An 18,274-nucleotide genomic window follows, 5' to 3' on the forward strand; every position below is an offset into this window, starting at 1 on the left:
TTCAGTAATGTTTTTTTTTTACAACACTATTTAGTTCCGTTAAAGTTTTTAACTATAGCCTATTGCTATTTTCCACGGAGACTTAGTTAGTCTACTCTGTGTTTTGGAAAAGCCACTTCCCATATGTACTCGAAACGAACAAATGATCAGATTCTGTCATCCCCAGCAACACATACTAAGGGCATATATAAATTCCCTGCCCCAGAAGTGTCCATTGTGTGAGTTATTGCACAGTACCACCTGCAATGAGTTCTGTATGGGAGGGGGGGGGGGGGGGGGGGGGGGGGGGGTGGAGTAGATGACAACTGTAAGGTATGCATGCTTTTATGGAGTATCAAAGATATATCTCTAGGCGGAAAATAAGATCATTCTGGTATTGGTTGTTCCATTGTAAAGCCAGTATATCCTCCTTGATAGAAAGAGTATCGGGTTATATAGATTTGTAACAATTGTTCATTACTAGGCTTTTTAAATCGAATATACTGTATATATATTTTTTTAAATAAAAGCTTATAAATGCTAATCAAAATGTTTTCTTCGACTAAATAATACTGTGTGTGTGTGTGTGAGAGAGAGAGAGAGAGAGAGAGAGAGAGAGACAGAGAGAGAGAGAGAGAGACAGAGAGAGAGAAGGCTATACATGCCGGTTGAATTATAGTGGGGCTACCTAAAGCCCTGCCCATCTGATGCGCTCGGTTTTACTACAGCTTTCGTGATGTCATGGCAAAGGGCGGAAAGGGGTGGGATGGGGGGAGGGGGGGGGGGGGGGACAATGGCTCATGTGGGAAAGGTAAGTCAATATTACGATTTCTCGCTGACAAAGGCAAATGAAGCCATGTTTTTGCTTACAAACAAGTAACATTTAACGCCTTGATCTGGAGCTCGGCGCTGTCGCCCTTTTCAGGAGGCCGTCTTGCGTTTTCACTGATCGACATCTGGATATTATAGGCTACCGGACTAGAATATGATTTTTTTATTTTTTTTGCTGTAACTGAGGACATCGTCCACCAAACTACTTGACAACGAACTGAACTCACCCAAAAACACGAGGAAGACGTATAGGGAAAATCCTAAGGGAATATTTAGGGATTCAGGTAATAACACATTATTATTGTTCACTCTGCGTAGTCCACCAAAAAAAATCTTTAACAATTGAAAATGTATTAAACCAATGTATACATGGTTTTGTACAACTTTAATGTTACACTATTTGTATAGCCGTTCGTGTCAGCGTCGTTGTTATCATGCGTTTGGAGTTGGTACCCAAGGAGGATGGAGTGAATGTGGCGGGGACTTGATAGTGTTTTATTTGTCATATTTCACATGTTTCTGGATTTTTTAGGATGTACCTGCCCTTTGCAATCAAGGTTTACTTTTTTTAGGATCAGGATATGGCCCTTGTGTAACAGTGTATCACCTTCTTTCCTGCTATGATATTTCCTCGGTAAGGCAATTAGGCTTCCACAATCTGACGTGTATAGGCTATTTGTTAACATTACTGTATTTGGGAGAATAAGCATTTATTAAAACAGAAACGGATATCTATTTAGCATACAAAAATAATAGCGAGTAGTCCAAATGAATCAACTATGGCGCTCTCTTTTATAATCTCGCTGATATTTTCGCACTTTTAGCTGTGCCTCTGCTTGTGTGCGTATAGTTAGTGTTTCCTGCAAACCAACTCTAAAAAACGTAAATGTGCATTGATTTCGAAACACAGCTGTTTGTGTTGAATGTGCATAGTGCTCCTTCAATTTCTATCCTTTGCTTTGATATCACTTTGTCTTTGAAATAGATTCGAGCTTCATCGATCGCTATTACCTTGCTATTACGCAGTTGACCACTTAAATGTTTTTATCACTATTTTGTCGATTTTATTCTGGCTGACTATCCAGTGAATTATTTAGCCAAACTCGCTTTACTGGGAGTTTGTTAGTTCCATATGGCTGTGTGTAATTAAGGTCGAACAATCTGCGTTGCACAGGAGTCCCAGCCAAACGTATGGATGGAGGAGGAAAGAGGAGGGGTGGCCATTTGATGTGCAGCAGAAAACAGAGATGCTCCCTTCAAATGTCAGGCGTCCTTGGTCAGATGCGCAGATAAAAGTCCTTATGATGTTATTTTTTTATTTGAAAGTCCGGTAACACTCAACGTGCCCGTTCCAAAATCGATTTCACCGGCTTCTGTCTGCTATCTTTACTTTCGCTTTTCGTACTGATCCGGTTTGACTCAGTGTGTGGCATGTTGTTTAGAATTAAGCTGCTCTCTCTGCTTAGATGTCCATGCGGACTGTCAAAGCACCTGCGCCTAAGATGGAGGATGAGAATGAAATACTAGGCCATTATGAAAAAAAATGTCCTCTGGTCGAAAGTTTGAACTGCTGTAGCCTACAGTAAATATGCTGGTCTCTCCCGAGAACGACCGCATGCTTTACTACCTGGCTACTGTTGCTGTTACTACTATCTGTTATTAGTAACGCTACTTTTCTATGGGGGGGGGGGGGGGGGGGGGGGGTTACTTTGCTGCCACAATGCAACTATACTACTAGTCCTATAGTGAACATTATAACGCCGTCGAATAAAATATTATATTTTAGTTACTTTGCTATAGCAGTGGCAGATTGATGTGGGCACCAATGTCTAAGTTTATTATAACGAAATTGCAGCCGGTCCATGGTAGGTAGATCACTTTATATATATAATAATTATATATATATATATATAATATATAATAATAATATAATATATCCAGAGAGAGAGAGAGAGTCTACAGTGAGTTTATTTTCTCTGTAATAGCCAAATAGTCTCGTTTATTTTAGGCTACTTTTACACAATTTATAGTAAGCCTAAATACATGCGTGACAAATATATTTTTTGAAGATAATAATTGAAGAGTATCCTGTGTTTTTAATTGCTTTATATAGTATTCTATTTCATAGACCTCGTATAAACTAGTAAAGCTTTGATTGTTTGATTTATGAATATGAATATTTGTTATTATAAAACGGTACATTTGGATCTAAGTTTGGATCCTGGATACTGATTGAACTCTTATCATGAGTTGAAATGCTCCTATCGCCCGTGGTGCTGGCAGCAGGTGCCACGGGATCAGAGGAGAGGGGAGTGAAATAAACACGTCGAGAGGAGCAGCTGGGCCAAATTGCGCCCTCGTCATTCAAAGCATATCAGAAATCTGAGCGATAGAGCCAAGGGTCAGGGTCGTCCAAGCAGTCAATATAGAGAGAAGTGCCATTTATAACAACAACCTTGGAATAATGATTGTTAAGCAGTTGGAGTTTTCCGTTATGGTCATTTTAGAACTAAAATCTACTCTAATAGGCCTCAGACTCTTTTTGTGTGCGACACCGACATGATATTGAAGAAGTGTGCTTCAGAAATGATAACTCTGAATGTGGCATGAGTAGGAACATACTTTTATTCTTCAGTAATGACGTCTTATTAACAACAGTCTTTTCAGCATTTATCAAGAGGCTTTGAAACACCGTCAACAAGGCGCAGAGCTGTTCTCGTTTAGCCCATATCATAACTGTAAAAAACAGAAACCGGTAAAAGTGTCGGAATATCGAATGAGTATGGCTCGATCTCTCTTGTTGTTTATGGTTTCCATATGGCTCTTCCCAAACCTGGTTTCCATGGAGCTGTGATGTCCTTCAGACTGCTTCCTCTGTGGGAGACCCTCTGTCCTTCTCAAAGGCACTTTGTCTCATTCTGACAAACATTATTTTATTAGTTTCGTTTACTGTAAGGTCTGTTTGCTTTTGACCTGCTGGAACGGTCTATTCTATGACAATTTCTATAGAATATTAATAGTTTAATGTACATTTTTTAAATCCATATTACATTTAGTAGGATTCAATTACTTCATACATGAATACTTTTCATGAATGGATTATTATTATTGTTGTTGTTATTATTAATATGTGCGTGCAGCTAGTGAATGCTTTTATGTTTGTACAGAACTTATCATTTCTCCACTTTTGTTAAGAGCCTTGTCTAGGTCGTCAGTAATCACACATAGTTATCTCTAAATCCTGCTTAACTCTACCAGGGGTGTACAGCTGGCCCATTTTGGATTATTGTAACAGCATACTCTGGTATTTAATCTAACTATGGATTTATTATCTGTCTTTGCGCCAATCTCCCCCCAAATGTTATTACCCCATATTTTTTTCTGCTAAATGTGATTTGTCTGAGTTTCTCTCTAGCTAGATAGTTTGTCACTATCCTGTAAAAAAAAAAAAAATCTTTGCGGTTTGAAAAGGCCATGTCCCCCAGTTGAAGATTGTATTTTCATTCCAGGACGGACGTACATTTTCATTCACTTGCTTTTCTCTACTGTCTCTGAAATGAACGTCCCCTTACAACCAATTCATTGTCAACTTTCTATCTCTCTCACTACCAAATTACAAGATGGCAGTAATTTAATTCACAGTGAACATCACCTGATCTCCTGCTTCTTTTATACAGATATCCTCCTTTAGCAAGGAGCAAGCCTTTCCAGGACGGACGTCACTTTCGTTATCATTGACTACAGGATTAGATATGAGGAGGGAGAAAGTTATAGATGCATAAATATCATACCCCAAAGACATGCTAACCTCTCACAATTCCATTATCAGGGAGGTTAGTATTCTGCGTCTGTAACTTTCTCACTCATCGTTATTCACAATTTCTTCAGGATTATCCCTAATCATGGTAGCATCCACATTAATGTAGAAGTGTTGAATCCTATTCTTTTATACACTAAAAGTGACTCCAAAATGGCACAATACATTATTTACCATTAATTTCTGTTGGGCACGAAATAATCTGAAATTACAGCCAAAACAAAGAGCAAGTTTGTAGAGTCACAAGCTTGAAGTAACCATTGTGTGCTAGGAATATGGGAACAAATACTAAACTTTTGACTACTTTAATACACATATAAGTGGATTTGTCCCAATACTTTAGGTCCTCTAAAATGGGGGGACTATGTACAAAAAGTGCTGTAATTTCTAAACGATTCATCCAATATGGATGAAAATACCCTCAAATGAAAGCTGTCAGTCTGCAACTTTAACCTCATAGTCATTGTATCATTCCAAACCAGAAGTGCTGGAGTACAGACCCAAAACAACAACAAAAATGGTCACTGTCCCAATACTTTTGGAGCTCACTGTATGTTTCCCCATGCCAATAAAGCCCTTTGATTTGAATTGAGATAGAGATGAACAGTATTATTGTTGTCATCACTTTTCTAAGGAGGAGGGAAAGTTTTAAAGAAGCATTTTGTTGGGGTGCGTTGGGTTGTGCTGTGTTGTGCTGGGGTGGGTTGGGTTGTGCTGTGTTGTGCTGGGGGGGGGGGGGGGATGAGGGAGGAGGGAGAGGTGGGTTAGGAAGACGGAGGTAGCTCGGGACTGCTCTGACATGGAAACAGCCTTTTGTTTTCTCACTGTCTGTCTGCTATCTCTGAGACGAGGACTGGGCTGTAACTGTAGGATTGGTGCTGTCTGTCTGCTATCTCTGAGACGAGGACTGGGCTATAACTGTAGGATAGGTGCTGTCTGTCTGCTATCTCTGAGACGAGGACTGGGCTGTGACTGTAGGATAGGTGCTGTCTGTCTGCTATCTCTGAGATGAGGACTGGGCTGTGACTGTAGGATAGGTGCTGTCTGTCTGCTATCTCTGAGACGAGGACTGGGCTGTAACTGTAGGATTGGTGCTGTCTGTCTGCTATCTCTGAGACGAGGACTGGGCTGTAACTGTAGGATTGGTGCTGTCTGTCTGCTATCTCTGAGACGAGGACTGGGCTGTAACTGTAGGATTGGTGCTGTCTGTCTGCTATCTCTGAGACGAGGACTGGTCTGTAACTGTAGGATTGGTGCTGTCTGTCTGCTATCTCTGAGATGAGGACTGGGCTGTAACTGTAGGATTGGTGCTGTCTGTCTGCTATCTCTGAGACGAGGACTGGGCTGTAACTGTAGGATTGGTGCTGTCTGTCTGCTATCTCTGAGACGTGGACTGGGCTGTAACTGTAAGATTGGTGCTGTCTGTCTGCTATCTCTGAGACGTGGATTTGGCTGTAACTGTAGGATTGGTGCTGTCTGTCTGCTATCTCTGAGACGAGGACTGGGCTGTAACTGTAGGATTGGTGCTGTCTGTCTGCTATCTCTGAGACGAGGACTGGGCTGTAACTGTAGGATTGGTGCTGTCTGTCTGCTATCTCTGAGACGAGGACTGGGCTGTAACGGTAGGATTGGTGCTGTCTGTCTGCTAGCTCTGAGACGAGGACTGGTCTGTAACTGTAGGATTGGTGCTGTCTGTCTGCTATCTCTGAGACGAGGACTGGGCTGTAACTGTAGGATTGGTGCTGTCTGTCTGCTATCTCTGAGACGTGGACTGGGCTGTAACTGTAAGATTGGTGCTGTCTGTCTGCTATCTCTGAGACGTGGATTTGGCTGTAACTGTAGGATTGGTGCTGTCTGTCTGCTATCTCTGAGACGAGGACTGGGCTGTAACTGTAGGATTGGTGCTGTCTGTCTGCTATCTCTGAGACGAGGACTGGGCTGTAACTGTAGGATTGGTGCTGTCTGTCTGCTATCTCTGAGACGAGGACTGGGCTGTAACTGTAGGATTGGTGCTGTCTGTCTGCTATCTCTGAGACGAGGACTGGGCTGTAACTGTAGGATTGGTGCTGTCTGTCTGCTATCTCTGAGACGAGGACTGGGCTGTAACTGTAGGATTGGTGCTGTCTGTCTGCTATCTCTGAGACGAGGACTGGGCTATAACTGTAGGATAGGTGCTGTCTGTCTGCTATCTCTGAGACGTGGATTGGGCTGTAACTGTAGGATTGGTGCTGTCTGTCTGCTATCTTTGAGACGAGGACTTTGCTGTAACTGTAGGATTGGTGCTGTCTGTCTGCTATCTCTGAGACGAGGACTGGGCTGTAACTGTAGGATTGGTGCTGTCTGTCTGCTATCTCTGAGACGAGGACTGGGCTGTAACTGTAGGATTGGTGCTGTCTGTCTGCTATCTCTGAGACGAGGACTGGGCTGTAACTGTAGGATTGGTGCTGTCTGTCTGCTATCTCTGAGACGAGGACTGGGCTGTGACTGATACTCCTATATGTTTATACAACAGCTCATGTTATGTCACTGCATTCATTACTTAGGGTAAGAGGTTCATTACAGAGGGTAAGAGGTTCACGAAAGAGAAGATAGGAGGAAGTTGAAAAGTTGAGAAGATGGAAAGAGGTGGAGAGAGAGTAAAAATTGATACAGGTGACAAAAGAGTCTGAGTGTGTTTTAGTTGTGGAACAGTTAGTTTGACTTGAGCTGTGCCAGGCCGTGCCAGGCCGTGCCAGGCTGTGCCACTCCCTCTCCGTAGGAGCTCTGGTTGCAGGTCTCAGTCCCCATGCCCGGGTAGAGACAGATGGGACTTCAGGACAGACACTCACTGCTCAGGAAATTCACCAGATTGGGAGAGAGGTGACAGGGCAGGAGGGTGTAAGGAGCATGGTGGTTGGGTGCTTGGAGCAGGGGGGTTGGGTGCTAGGAGCAGGGTGGTTGGGTGCTAGGAGCAGGGTGGTTGGGTGCTAGGAGCAGGGTGGTTGGGTGCTAGGAGCAGGGTGGTTGGGGGCTAGGAGCAGGGTGGTTGGGTGCTAGGAGCAGGGTGGTTGGGTGCTAGGAGCAGGGTGATTGGGGGCTAGGAGCAGGGTGGTTGGGTGCTAGGAGCAGGGTGGTTGGGTGCTAGGAGCAGGGTGGTTTGATGCTAGGAGCAGGGTGGTTGGGTGCTAGGAGCAGGGTGGTTGGGTGCTAAGAGCAGGGTGGTTTGATGCTAAGAGCAGGGTGGTTGGGTGCTAAGAGCAGGGTGGTTTGATGCTAGGAGCAGGGTGGTTGGGTGCTAGGAGCAGGGTGGTTGGGTGCTAGGAACAGGGTGGTTTGATGCTAAGAGCAGGGTGGTTGGGTGCTAGAAGCAGGGTGGTTTGATGCTAGGAGCAGGGTGGTTTGGTGCTAGGAACAGGGTGGTTTAATGCTAAGAGCAGGGTGGTTGGGTGCTAGAAGCAGGGTGGTTTGATGCTAGGAGCAGGGTGGTTGGGTGCTAGGAGCAGGGTCGTTGGGTGCTAGGAGCAGGGTGGTTGGGTGCTAGGAGCAGGGTGGTTGGGTGCTTGGAGCAGGGTGGTTGGGTGCTAGGAGCAGGGTGGTTTGATGCTAAGAGCAGGGTGGTTTGATGCTAAGAGCAGGGTGGTTGGGTGCTAGGAGCAGGGTGGTTGGGTGCTAGGAGCAGGGTGGTTTGATGCTAGGAGCAGGGTGGTCGGGTGCTAGGAGCAGGGTGGTCGGGTGCTAGGAGCAGGGTGGTCGGGTGCTAGGAGCAGGGTGGTTGGGTGCTAGGAGCAGGGTGGTTGGTGCTAGGAGCAGGGTGGTTGGGTGCTAGGAGCAGGGTGGTTGGGTGCTAGGAGCAGGGTGGTTGGGTGCTAGGAGCAGGGTGGTTGGGGGCTAGGAGCAGGGTGGTTGGGTGCTAGGAGCAGGGTGGTTGGGTGCTAGGAGCAGGGTGGTTGGGTGCGAGGAGCAGGGCGGTTGGGTGCTAGGAGCAGGGTGGTTGGGTGTTAGAAGCAGGGTGGTTGGGTGCGAGGAGCAGGGTGGTTGGGTGCTAGGAGCAGGGTGGTTGGGCGCTAGGAGCAGGGTGGTTGGGGGCTAGGAGCAGGGTGGTTGGGTGCTAGGAGCAGGGTGGTTGGGTGTTAGAAGCAGGGTGGTTGGGTGCGAGGAGCAGGGTGGTTGGGTGCTAGGAGCAGGGTGGTTGGGTGCTAGGAGCAGGGCGGTTGGGTGCTAGGAGCAGGGTGGTTGGGTGCTAGGAGCAGGGTTGTTGGGTGCTAGGAGCAGGGTGGTTGGGTGCTAGGAGCAGGGTGGTTGGGTGTTAGAAGCAGGGTTGTTGGGTGCTAGGAGCAGGGTGGTTGGGTGCTAGGAGCAGGGCGGTTGGGTGCTAGGAGCAGGGTGGTTGGGTGCTAGGAGCAGGGTTGTTGGGTGCTAGGAGCAGGGTGGTTGGGTGCTAGGAGCAGGGTGGTTGGGTGTTAGAAGCAGGGTTGTTGGGTGCTAGGAGCAGGGTTGTTGGGTGCTAGGAGCAGGGTAGTTGGGTGCTCTGGCCACATTGAAGGCACTAAGTGTGAAAATGTAATGAAGAGTAGTCTTGTACAGATTTGCATTATCTTACATGTTTGCAGTTCAGGGTTTCATTAGTTAGCTGTGACAGTTTGATCTTTTTTTTCTCAAATAGTTTTTTTCTTCACATTCTGTGAAGGTCTATGCTCTCATTATTTAAGACACTTCAGAACCACATGTCTGTGGATAGCTCCACAGTGGATCAATCATTTCAGTCATAGCTCCAAAAACTGCAAGGATAGAAAACATAATTTTTTAAAAAATAGTTTAGCTTGTTTCTATTCCGTAATGTGTGATGAATGGAATAGCTATTACCTTGATGAAAAAAAAGAAAAAAAAGCTCTTGATTTATGGATGATTCATTATTTACTGACCCCCATCCCCCCCCACCCACCACCTTGCTCATATGCACCCAACTACTGAAAAGCTCAATACAAATGTGATTGATTCGAATAGCACACTGACAGAGACTCCAGCTGGGGCACTTTGGGGCATACTGACGTGTGTGTGCTCTGTTTCTTTAGTGCCTGGAGTATGCTTGAGTGCCCCACCCCGTCCCAACCTACCCTACCCCACCCCCTCTCATCACCCTCCCCACCCCCTCTCCATCACCCCCACCCTCTCTCCATCACCCTCCCCACCCCCTCTCCATCACCCCCACCCTCTCTCCATCACCCTCCCCACCCCCTCTCCATCACCCCCACCCTCTCTCCATCACCCTCCCCCTTCACCTCTCCATCACCCTCCCCTCCCCCACCCCCTCTCCATCACCCTCCCCCACCCCCTCTCCATCACCCCCCACCCCCTCTCCATCACCCTCCCCCTTCACCTCTCCATCACCCTCCCCCACCCCCTCTCCATCACCCTCCCCACCCCCTCTCCATCACCCCCCACCCCCTCTCCATCACCCTCCCCCTTCACCTCTCCATCACCCTCCCCCACCCCCTCTCCATCACCCTCTCCCTTCTGTTCTCCATCACCCTCTACCTCCCCCACCCCCTATCCATCACCCTCTACCTCCCCCACCCACTCTCCATCACCCTCCTCTCCTCACCCTCCTCACCCTCCTCCTCCTCCCACCCCACCTCCTCACCCTCCTCTTCCTCACCCTCTTTACCCTATTCCTCCTCCCACCCCACCTCCTCGTTTCTCTGCTTGTGCTGTTATTTAAAATGGCTCTTTCTTCTTTTCTCCTGTATTGCTCCCCCCCTCTCTTTTGGCTGGTTCAGAAAATGAGTTTCGGGGTGAGCTCCTGAATCAGCGGTGGACGCGAGGCGAGAGGATCAGCCCCTGCCAGCCCACACAGAGACTGCAGAGCGGACCAATCAAAGTGAGTTACAGAGCACAGCACTTTATTTCTGATTTCTGAGCACTTCAACACTGACCAGCTAAAGGGAGGGGGGGGGGGGATGGGGGGGGTGGAGGGGGAGGGAGGAGGGGGGGGTGGAGGAGGGAGGAGGAGGATCAAGGGGGGGGCGGAGGAGGAGGGAGGGGGTTGCTCGACAGGCGTGCTGGACAGTGCACTTCAGGCAAACAAATCAAACAGCACATCAAATCCTCTCTCTTGCCTGCCCAGCCCTGCCCAGCCTATAGCACAGCTCAGCACAGTTCAGCTCAGCAAAGCTCAGCATTTTATTTCCACAGAGTTCACTTTAGAGCATCAGACAGAACATCTCAAGAGGATGTCCTTGAGCTGCTTTGATATTTTTCCCCGATATTCCTCCTCATCAGCATAAAATACATCTTTCTTTCTTTCTTTCTTTTCTTTCTTTCTTTTCTTTCTTTCTTTCTTTCTTTCTTTCTTTCTTTCTTTCTTTCTTTCTTTCTTTCTTTCTTTCTTTCTTTCTTTCTCTGTCTCCCACTACTATGACTGCTCCTCTCTGTGTGGATATTTTTTTAACTTTTGTATTTTAACATGAATTTATACACATATTACAGTTGTTATCGATTGCCAAGACACTTTTAATGAAACTGGGCTCCACTTGATTTCCATCATAACCGTATTCTTATTTGTTAAAACTGTAAGTCATTTGTCATTGCTTTCACACACAATGCAAATGCTAAGCACATTTTTTACTAAACAGTAAACACAACTCTCTACAAAAGTTTAGTAAATCATAACAAATAAAATGAAAACATTTGGTCACAGATGATAGAAAATAACTCCCATGAATGTGAACCTCTTCTGCACGTGTGCAAAACTTATCAATCAGCAATCAGTCCTTATTCATGCGTAAAAGAGGTCACCTGTGAGTTGCTATTTGCAAGAGTGGACCAGGTCATAGGTCAAGGAGAGGAGAGGTAGAGGGACCCATAGAGGAAGATAGTTATTTTATGGTGCATACTATACTTATAGTATCAACAAATGGCCCAGACATACAGAGGGTTCACCATGGTAGGTTATATTGATCGTTGTAGTTCCTATTTATTGGGCCATTGTGTAACGAGTGATTGAAATAACTTTTGCTTAGATAACAAGTTGTATGTTTTGACGGAGGTCGTTGATCTTGTGTTATGTATTTCATGTTTTTGAGAGTCTTAATGCGTTTAGCAAATAAAATGTTTCATTTTGGCCAACGTGTTTCAGTGTGGTCGCTGGAGGTTAATTGTTTCTGAAAAAGTGAATTGTGTTTGGACAAAAGTGCACAAGTAATAAAGACAAACTGTAACAAAGGGAGGGATGGAGGGAGGAATGAAGGAAAAGGAGAGAAAGAGGAGGTGGTGGGGGGTGTTGTCCTCCGGGTCTAGTTAAAGCTGTTTAGCTACCCTCTGAAGGCCAGGGTTCATCAGAAAGGATGGCTTTTATTGATTTGGTTTGATTTCTTGAAGTGGAGTAGCAGTTACAAGCTATGCTTGAAATCAAAACAGTGAATCATTTCAAACATATTTCCTCGTTCTGGAATGGAATCGTGCTGAAAAGACTTCACTCAGAGTAAGAGAAAGAGATGAGGAATGGAGAGCGAGGATGTCTGATAAAACACCATCTCATGAGTGTGTAACACCGTTGGTCCTAGTAGTACCTCCTCCTCCACGGTGTGAATGATTCAAACGAGCCCGGCTGGGGCTCAGCACGTAGTGGTGACTGCTTGGCCCAGGGAACCGGGCCTCTCTAATTGGCAGTTGCTGTCCGCAGGTAATTTTGGAGATGTCAGTCTTCCTTGCTGGTTGCCTAGTGAACGCGGCTCTCCTGGTTCCCTCTCCGCTTGTAAACGTGAAAATGAATAAAAGACTGATTTATGTGCACCAGGGGAAGAGGGGTGACCTTCTCTGTGAAGTCATTGCCCCCAGCCAGCAATTTACAATATAGCTGTCAGAATGCAGAGCAGAGATGGCCTTCCTGGCTGTACGGCACACAAAGAGGGACATAATTGATAATGTAACACAGTCTGTAGGGATGCAAAGCTCTCCTTCATGAGCTACTCTGGTAAAACCCACACCTTCTTCTCTCTCGCTGCAGGGAGAAAAGAGCATCTGGGCACCATATACATTTCTCATTCAAAGAATGTAATTAAAAAAACAACACAGGCAAAGGATAGGTTTGAACATACATTAAAAAAAGAAGCCCTTTGAAAATATGGTGAATCGCCAGCCTCGTTCCGCTCTGGATTCATTCAGTGACTTTGTGTTCATATAAAATTAATGAGGTGGAATAAAATAAAATAAAAACTGAACTCAGATGTGCTTACCTATTTAAATGTGTGTAGCTATGGTTACTGCAAACATGAAAGCAATAGGGGCTCCTTTCAATCCCGTTTGATTCATGTGATGACTATCGACGTGGGAAGAAGCAGAAGCAGAAAACGAGACAGGAGAAACCGAAGTGTGTACAGGCTCATCATTGATAAGACACAGCCAACACAGTGAATCTCTTTAGGGCTGCCTCATTTGTCCCCCCCCCGGGTCACATGGGTCATGAAGAGTAAGGAGAGGCTAGGCTAATACACAGTCCCCATTTTCTGTCCAGTGAAAGAGACAAAACAAACTGTGTTCATTAGCTTCTCGTGGCTTTTTGATCCCCTGTAAAACTTTCCACTCATGCCACACACAGGCCCGTGAGTTGAGCACAGAGAGTAAACTGCACCCTTTAGTTTGGGGCACAAAGCCGGCTTGTTGCACGGGTGCACATTAGCAGTGCCTGATCAAAAGCCCAGGGGCCAGGGGAGGAGGGAGGGCTGGGGCTGGGGCCGGGCCCCGGGCCTCACACTGCACCTGTACCTCCGGATAAGCATGAGACGCAGAACACAAGGCTCCCCAAAAAAACCACAACACACTTCTTATGCCCCCTCTCTCCTCTCCCTTTTCAAAAGTAGCTCTATTAGCAGGAAGTGCCTTTGCCAATCACAGAAAAAGAGAAAAAGAACGGGAAAAAAGAGACAGAGATGTTTGAATTCACTGTGGCCCTGCCAACTTCACCACTGACTGAGACAAAGCAGCTAATGCTGAAGCGAGGGGGAGGGGAGGGGGGAGGACAGGGGATCGCAGGGGGACAGGCCATAAAAGACCCAGAGTTCAGTAATCAAAGCTAATGTTCACTTTGTGTCTATAAAAGCATCTGATAGCTTTAGAGTGTGCCTGCCTGGCTGCTGAGTGGGGAATGGGGAACTGTGGTACCACGAGGTGTGGCTGGGGGTCAGTAGTGAAGGGGGGAGGGGGAGGGCCTTCACACCTGCTCTTTTGTGCCTTAAAAGCAAGGCCTCTGCCGGGTGAACCCGGGAGCGCTGGGTCCCTAAAAGAGCAATTACAGTGATTCTGAGCTGTTTTTGTTGTTGTTAATATTATTACTATATTTTGGAGCTCCCAAGTTGTGCAGCGTGTCTAAGGCACTGCATCTCAGTGCAAGAGGCGTCACTACAGTCCCTGGTTCGAATCCAGGCTGTATCACAACCGGCTGTGATTGGGAGTCCCATAGGCACAATTGGCCCAGCGTTGTCTGGGTTTGGCTGGGATAGGCCGTCATTGTAAATAATAATTTGTTCTTAACTGACTTACCTAGTTAAATAAAGGTTACATAAAATACTATGGTCAGGCAGTACAGTTATTATTACCCTTCCCTTTGCTTACAAGGCCATGCCCTTATGTATGTAGGCATTGCATATTACTTATTTTGAGATTCCAATCCACTCAGGTGCTGGAAATAACAGCGTTAGAGAGGGGGAGTGTCCTGGGTGGGAGAGTGGACAGGTTCGTGGTGGCAGAGGGCTGGTTCTGGAGGAGGATCTGGAAATAACAGCGTTAGAGAGGGGGAGTGTCCTGGGTGGGGAAGTGGACAGGTTCGTGGTGGCAGAGGGCTGGTTCTGGAGGAGGATCTGGAAATAACAGCGTTAGAGAGGGGGAGTGTCCTGGGTGGGAGAGTGGACAGGTTCGTGGTGGCAGAGGGCTGGTTCTGGAGGAGGATCTGGAAATAACAGCGTTAGAGAGGGGGAGTGTCCTGGGTGGAGAAGTGGACAGGTTCGTGGTGGCAGAGGGCTGGTTCTGGAGGAGGATTTCAAAACAAACACCTGTTTATTTTCTCTCCCGGCATTTTTTATTTGCCTTTCATTTTCACTTTTCACTAATGTTCTGGTGATTCATGTACTGTCTCCTCTCTCTCTCTCTTCTCTCTCTCTCTCTCTCTCTCTCTCTCTCTCTCTCTCTCTCTGTGTGTGTGAGGACTGAGTGGGGGCATTGGTACAGTAGAGATGTTCTCCCTGGTGCTCAAGGTTTATTTTAACCTCCAGCAACTGTAGTTCTTTCTCAGGTTTACCAGCAATGGGAAGAGAGAGGGAGGGGGAGAGAGAGGGAGTGGGAAGAGAGAGGGAGGGGGAGAGAGAGGGAGTGGGAAGAGAGAGGGAGGGGGAGAGAGAGCGAGGGGAAGAGAGAAAGGGAGGGACGGAGAGAGAGGCAGGGGGAGAGAGAGCGAGGGGAAGAGAGAGGGAGGGGGAAGAGAGAGGGAGGGGGAGAGAGAGGGAGGGGGAAGAGAGAGGGAGGGGGAAGAGAGTGAGGGGGGAGAGAGGGAGGTGGAGAGAGAGCGAGGGGAAGAGAGAGGGAGGGGGAGAGAGAGGGAGGGGGAAGAGAGAGGGAGGGGGAAGAGAGAGCGAGGGGGAGAGAGAGGGAGGGGGATGAGAGAGAGGGAGGGGAAGAGAGAGGGAGGGGAGAGAGAGAGGGAGGGGGAGAGAGAGGGAGGGGAGAGAGAGAGGGAGGGGGGAGAGAGGGAGGGGGAGAGAGAGGGAGGGGGAGAGAGAGCGAGGGGAAGAGAGAAAGGGAGGGGGAGAGAGAGGGAGGGGGAGAGAGAGCGAGGGGAAGAGAGAGGGAGGGGGAAGAGAGAGGGAGGGGGAGAGAGAGAAGGGGAGAGAGAGGGAGGAGGAAGAGAGAGCGAGGGGGAGAGAGAGGGAGGGGGAGAGAGAGCGAGGGGAAGAGAGAGGGAGGGGGAGAGAGAGAGAAGGGGAGAGAGGGAGGGGGAGAGGGAGAGAGATGGGGAGAGAGAGAGGGAGGGGGAGAGAGAGGGAGGGGGAGAGAGAGATGGGGAGAGAGAGAGGGAGGGGGAGAGAGAGGGGGAGAGAGAGGGAGGGGGAGAGAGAGAGGGGGAGCGAGAGAGGGAGGGGGAGAGAGAGGGAGGGAGAGAGAGAGGGAGGGGGAGAGAGAGAGGGAGGGGGAGAGAGAGCGAGGGGGAGAGAGAGAGGGAGGGGGAGAGAGAGGGAGGGGGAGAGAGAGGGAGGGGAAGTGCATTTTCCAGGAATAAAGATATAATCTGTTTGTATGCCTGCCTGTGTGGTTTTGCTTGTATATCTAAGTGTATTTGTGTTTCGTTGTGAGTGCATGAGGCTTCATCTTGCGTCCATAAGAAGAGCATTGTGGTTGCACTGAATCATAAAAGGTTGTCTGCATTATATTTATATTATATTATATTTGTATACATGTAAGTAGACATGAATACATGTAAGTAGACATGAACATGAATATGAACCTTAGCTAGTGAGTGGGTGTTAGTCTGTAATGGTTTGTATTCTTCTCTCATTTCCCTCTTCCATTAAAAGCAATGTCCTGACTCTCTGTGACCTCTTTCCTTTGTGACAGATGAGTGTGGAGAGTGATGACAAGCGAAGCACACGCACACGCTCCAAGGGAATCAGAGGTGAGGTCAGCTCTCATGCCACAAGGAGGAGTTTGTCCTCTTTTCTCTTCTTTTACTGCCAAGGCAGATTTCTCTAAAAGGTGCTAGCCCCCAGTTTTCCTCTCTAAAAAAATACGTCTTGTCCAGTAGTGCTGGTCCGCTAGCCATTGTTACCTGACAGCTCTCAGCTCATGCTGAGTGGACTGATCTGAGAGAGAGAGAGAGAGAGAGAGAGAGAGAGAGAGAGAGAGAGAGAGAGAGAGAGAGAGAGAGAGAGAGAGAGAGACAGAGAGAGAGAGAGAGAGAGAGAGAGAGAGAGAGAGAGAGAGAGAGAGAGAGAGAGAGAGAGAGAGAGAGAGAGAGAGAGAAAGCACGATTCACAATGCGTTCAGAACGCAGTCAGGGGTCCATGTCCTTCATAGATAGATACCCACCGTACTGAATGATGAAACAGACAGAAACTGACTGCAGAGAAATGCATAGGCCTGACTACAGAGAGAGTGGGATGTTGACTGAGTGCTCTTTAGGTATCCTCTTACTCTGGGCCTTCTGACACCAGATTAATGCATCTGTAATTGGAGCTGTGACTGTGTTCTGCAGATAGTTTTTCTATCCAATAGCGACAATGAGAACAACAATCTGCTCTATTGCTGACACCCTATTGGTTCCTCCTTGAACAGACACCAGTGGGGAATAATAAACTCACAGTGATGTTGACCGAGGACTATGATTCATTTTTTCATTTCATTTCATTCACCTGAAAGAATTGCAGTATTTTTAACTGATATCTGACTTTTTTTTTTATTTGTTATTTAATTTCACAATTATGATAACTATACTGCAACAATTAATCATGCTCCAATTGCTGAACCCCTCATATACAGTATTTGGCATATTTTTCTGATCAGCGCCAAGAAATTTGGCTGATTTAGATATTATTGGATGTGTGTGTGTGGTGTGTGGTGTGTGTTGTGTGTGTGGTGTGTGTGGTGTGTGGTGTGTGTGTGTGTGTGTGGTGTGTGTGTGAACCTATTTGTAGTAGGAGTATGTAGATCTTTCTTTCTTCTCCTGATAATGCAGTCATGTATAATTCTGTGAAGGGTCCTCCTGATAATGCAGTCATGTATATTTCTGTGAAGCGTCCTCCTGATAATGCAGTCATGTATAATTCTGTGAAGGGTCCTCCTGATAAAGCAGTCATGTATATTTCTGTGAAGGGTCCTCCTGTAATGCAGTCATGTATATTTCTGTGAAGGGTCCTCCTGATAATGCAGTCATGTATATTTCTGTGAAGGGTCCTCCTGGTAATGCAGTCATGTATATTTCTGTGAAGGGTCCTCCTGGTAATGCAGTCATGTATATTTCTGTGAAGGGTCCTCCTGGTAATGCAGTCATGTATATTTCTGTGAAGGGTCCTCCTGATAATGCAGTCATGTATATTTCTGTGAAGGGTCCTCCTGATAATGCAGTCATGTATATTTCTGTGAAGGGTCCTCCTGATAATGCAGTCATGTATATTTCTGTGAAGGGTCCTCCTGATAATGCAGTCATGTATTATTCTGTGAAGGGTCCTCCTGGTAATGCAGTCATGTATATTTCTGTGAAGGGTCCTCCTGGTAATGCAGTCATGTAAATTTCTGTGAAGGGTCCTCCTGATAATGCAGTCATGTATAATTCTGTGAAGGGTCCTCCTGATAATGCAGTCATGTATATTTCTGTGAAGGGTCCTCCTGATAATGCAGTCATGTATAATTCTGTGAAGGGTCCTCCTGATAATGCAGTCATGTATATATCTGTGAAGGGTCCTCCTGATAATGCAGTCATTTATATTTCTGTGAAGGGTCCTTCTGATAATGCAGTCATGTATATTTCTGTGAAGGGTCCTCCTGATAATGCAGTCATGTATATTTCTGTGAAGGGTCCTCCTGATAATGCAGTCATGTATATTTCTGTGAAGGGTCCTCCTGATAATGCAGTCATGTATATTTCTGTGAAGGGTCCTCCTGATAATGCAGTCATGTATATTTCTG

General features: G+C 46.7%; 1 protein-coding gene across 11 annotated transcripts in view; it reads left to right on the forward strand.

The window, feature by feature from the left end:
* The window catches only part of LOC106566409 (myelin transcription factor 1), a 152,045-nt gene that overhangs the window by 93,713 nt on the left and 40,058 nt on the right, over positions 1-18,274 (forward strand). For 10 of the 11 annotated variants that reach the window (XM_045692920.2, XM_045692919.2, XM_045692921.2 and 7 more), the window contains exons 2-3: positions 10,384-10,484; positions 16,208-16,265. In XM_045692920.2, coding sequence (XP_045548876.2) covers positions 10,384-10,484; positions 16,208-16,265 — 159 coding nt within the window. Of the gene's footprint in view, positions 1-1,001; positions 1,095-10,383; positions 10,485-16,207; positions 16,266-18,274 lie in introns of those variants that run through there. The other variant, XM_082959832.1, reaches the window with a different exon arrangement.

This window comes from Salmo salar, chromosome 13, assembly GCF_965601325.2.
Source record: "Salmo salar chromosome 13, fSalSal1, whole genome shotgun sequence".
Taxonomy (NCBI): Eukaryota; Metazoa; Chordata; class Actinopteri; order Salmoniformes; family Salmonidae; genus Salmo; species Salmo salar.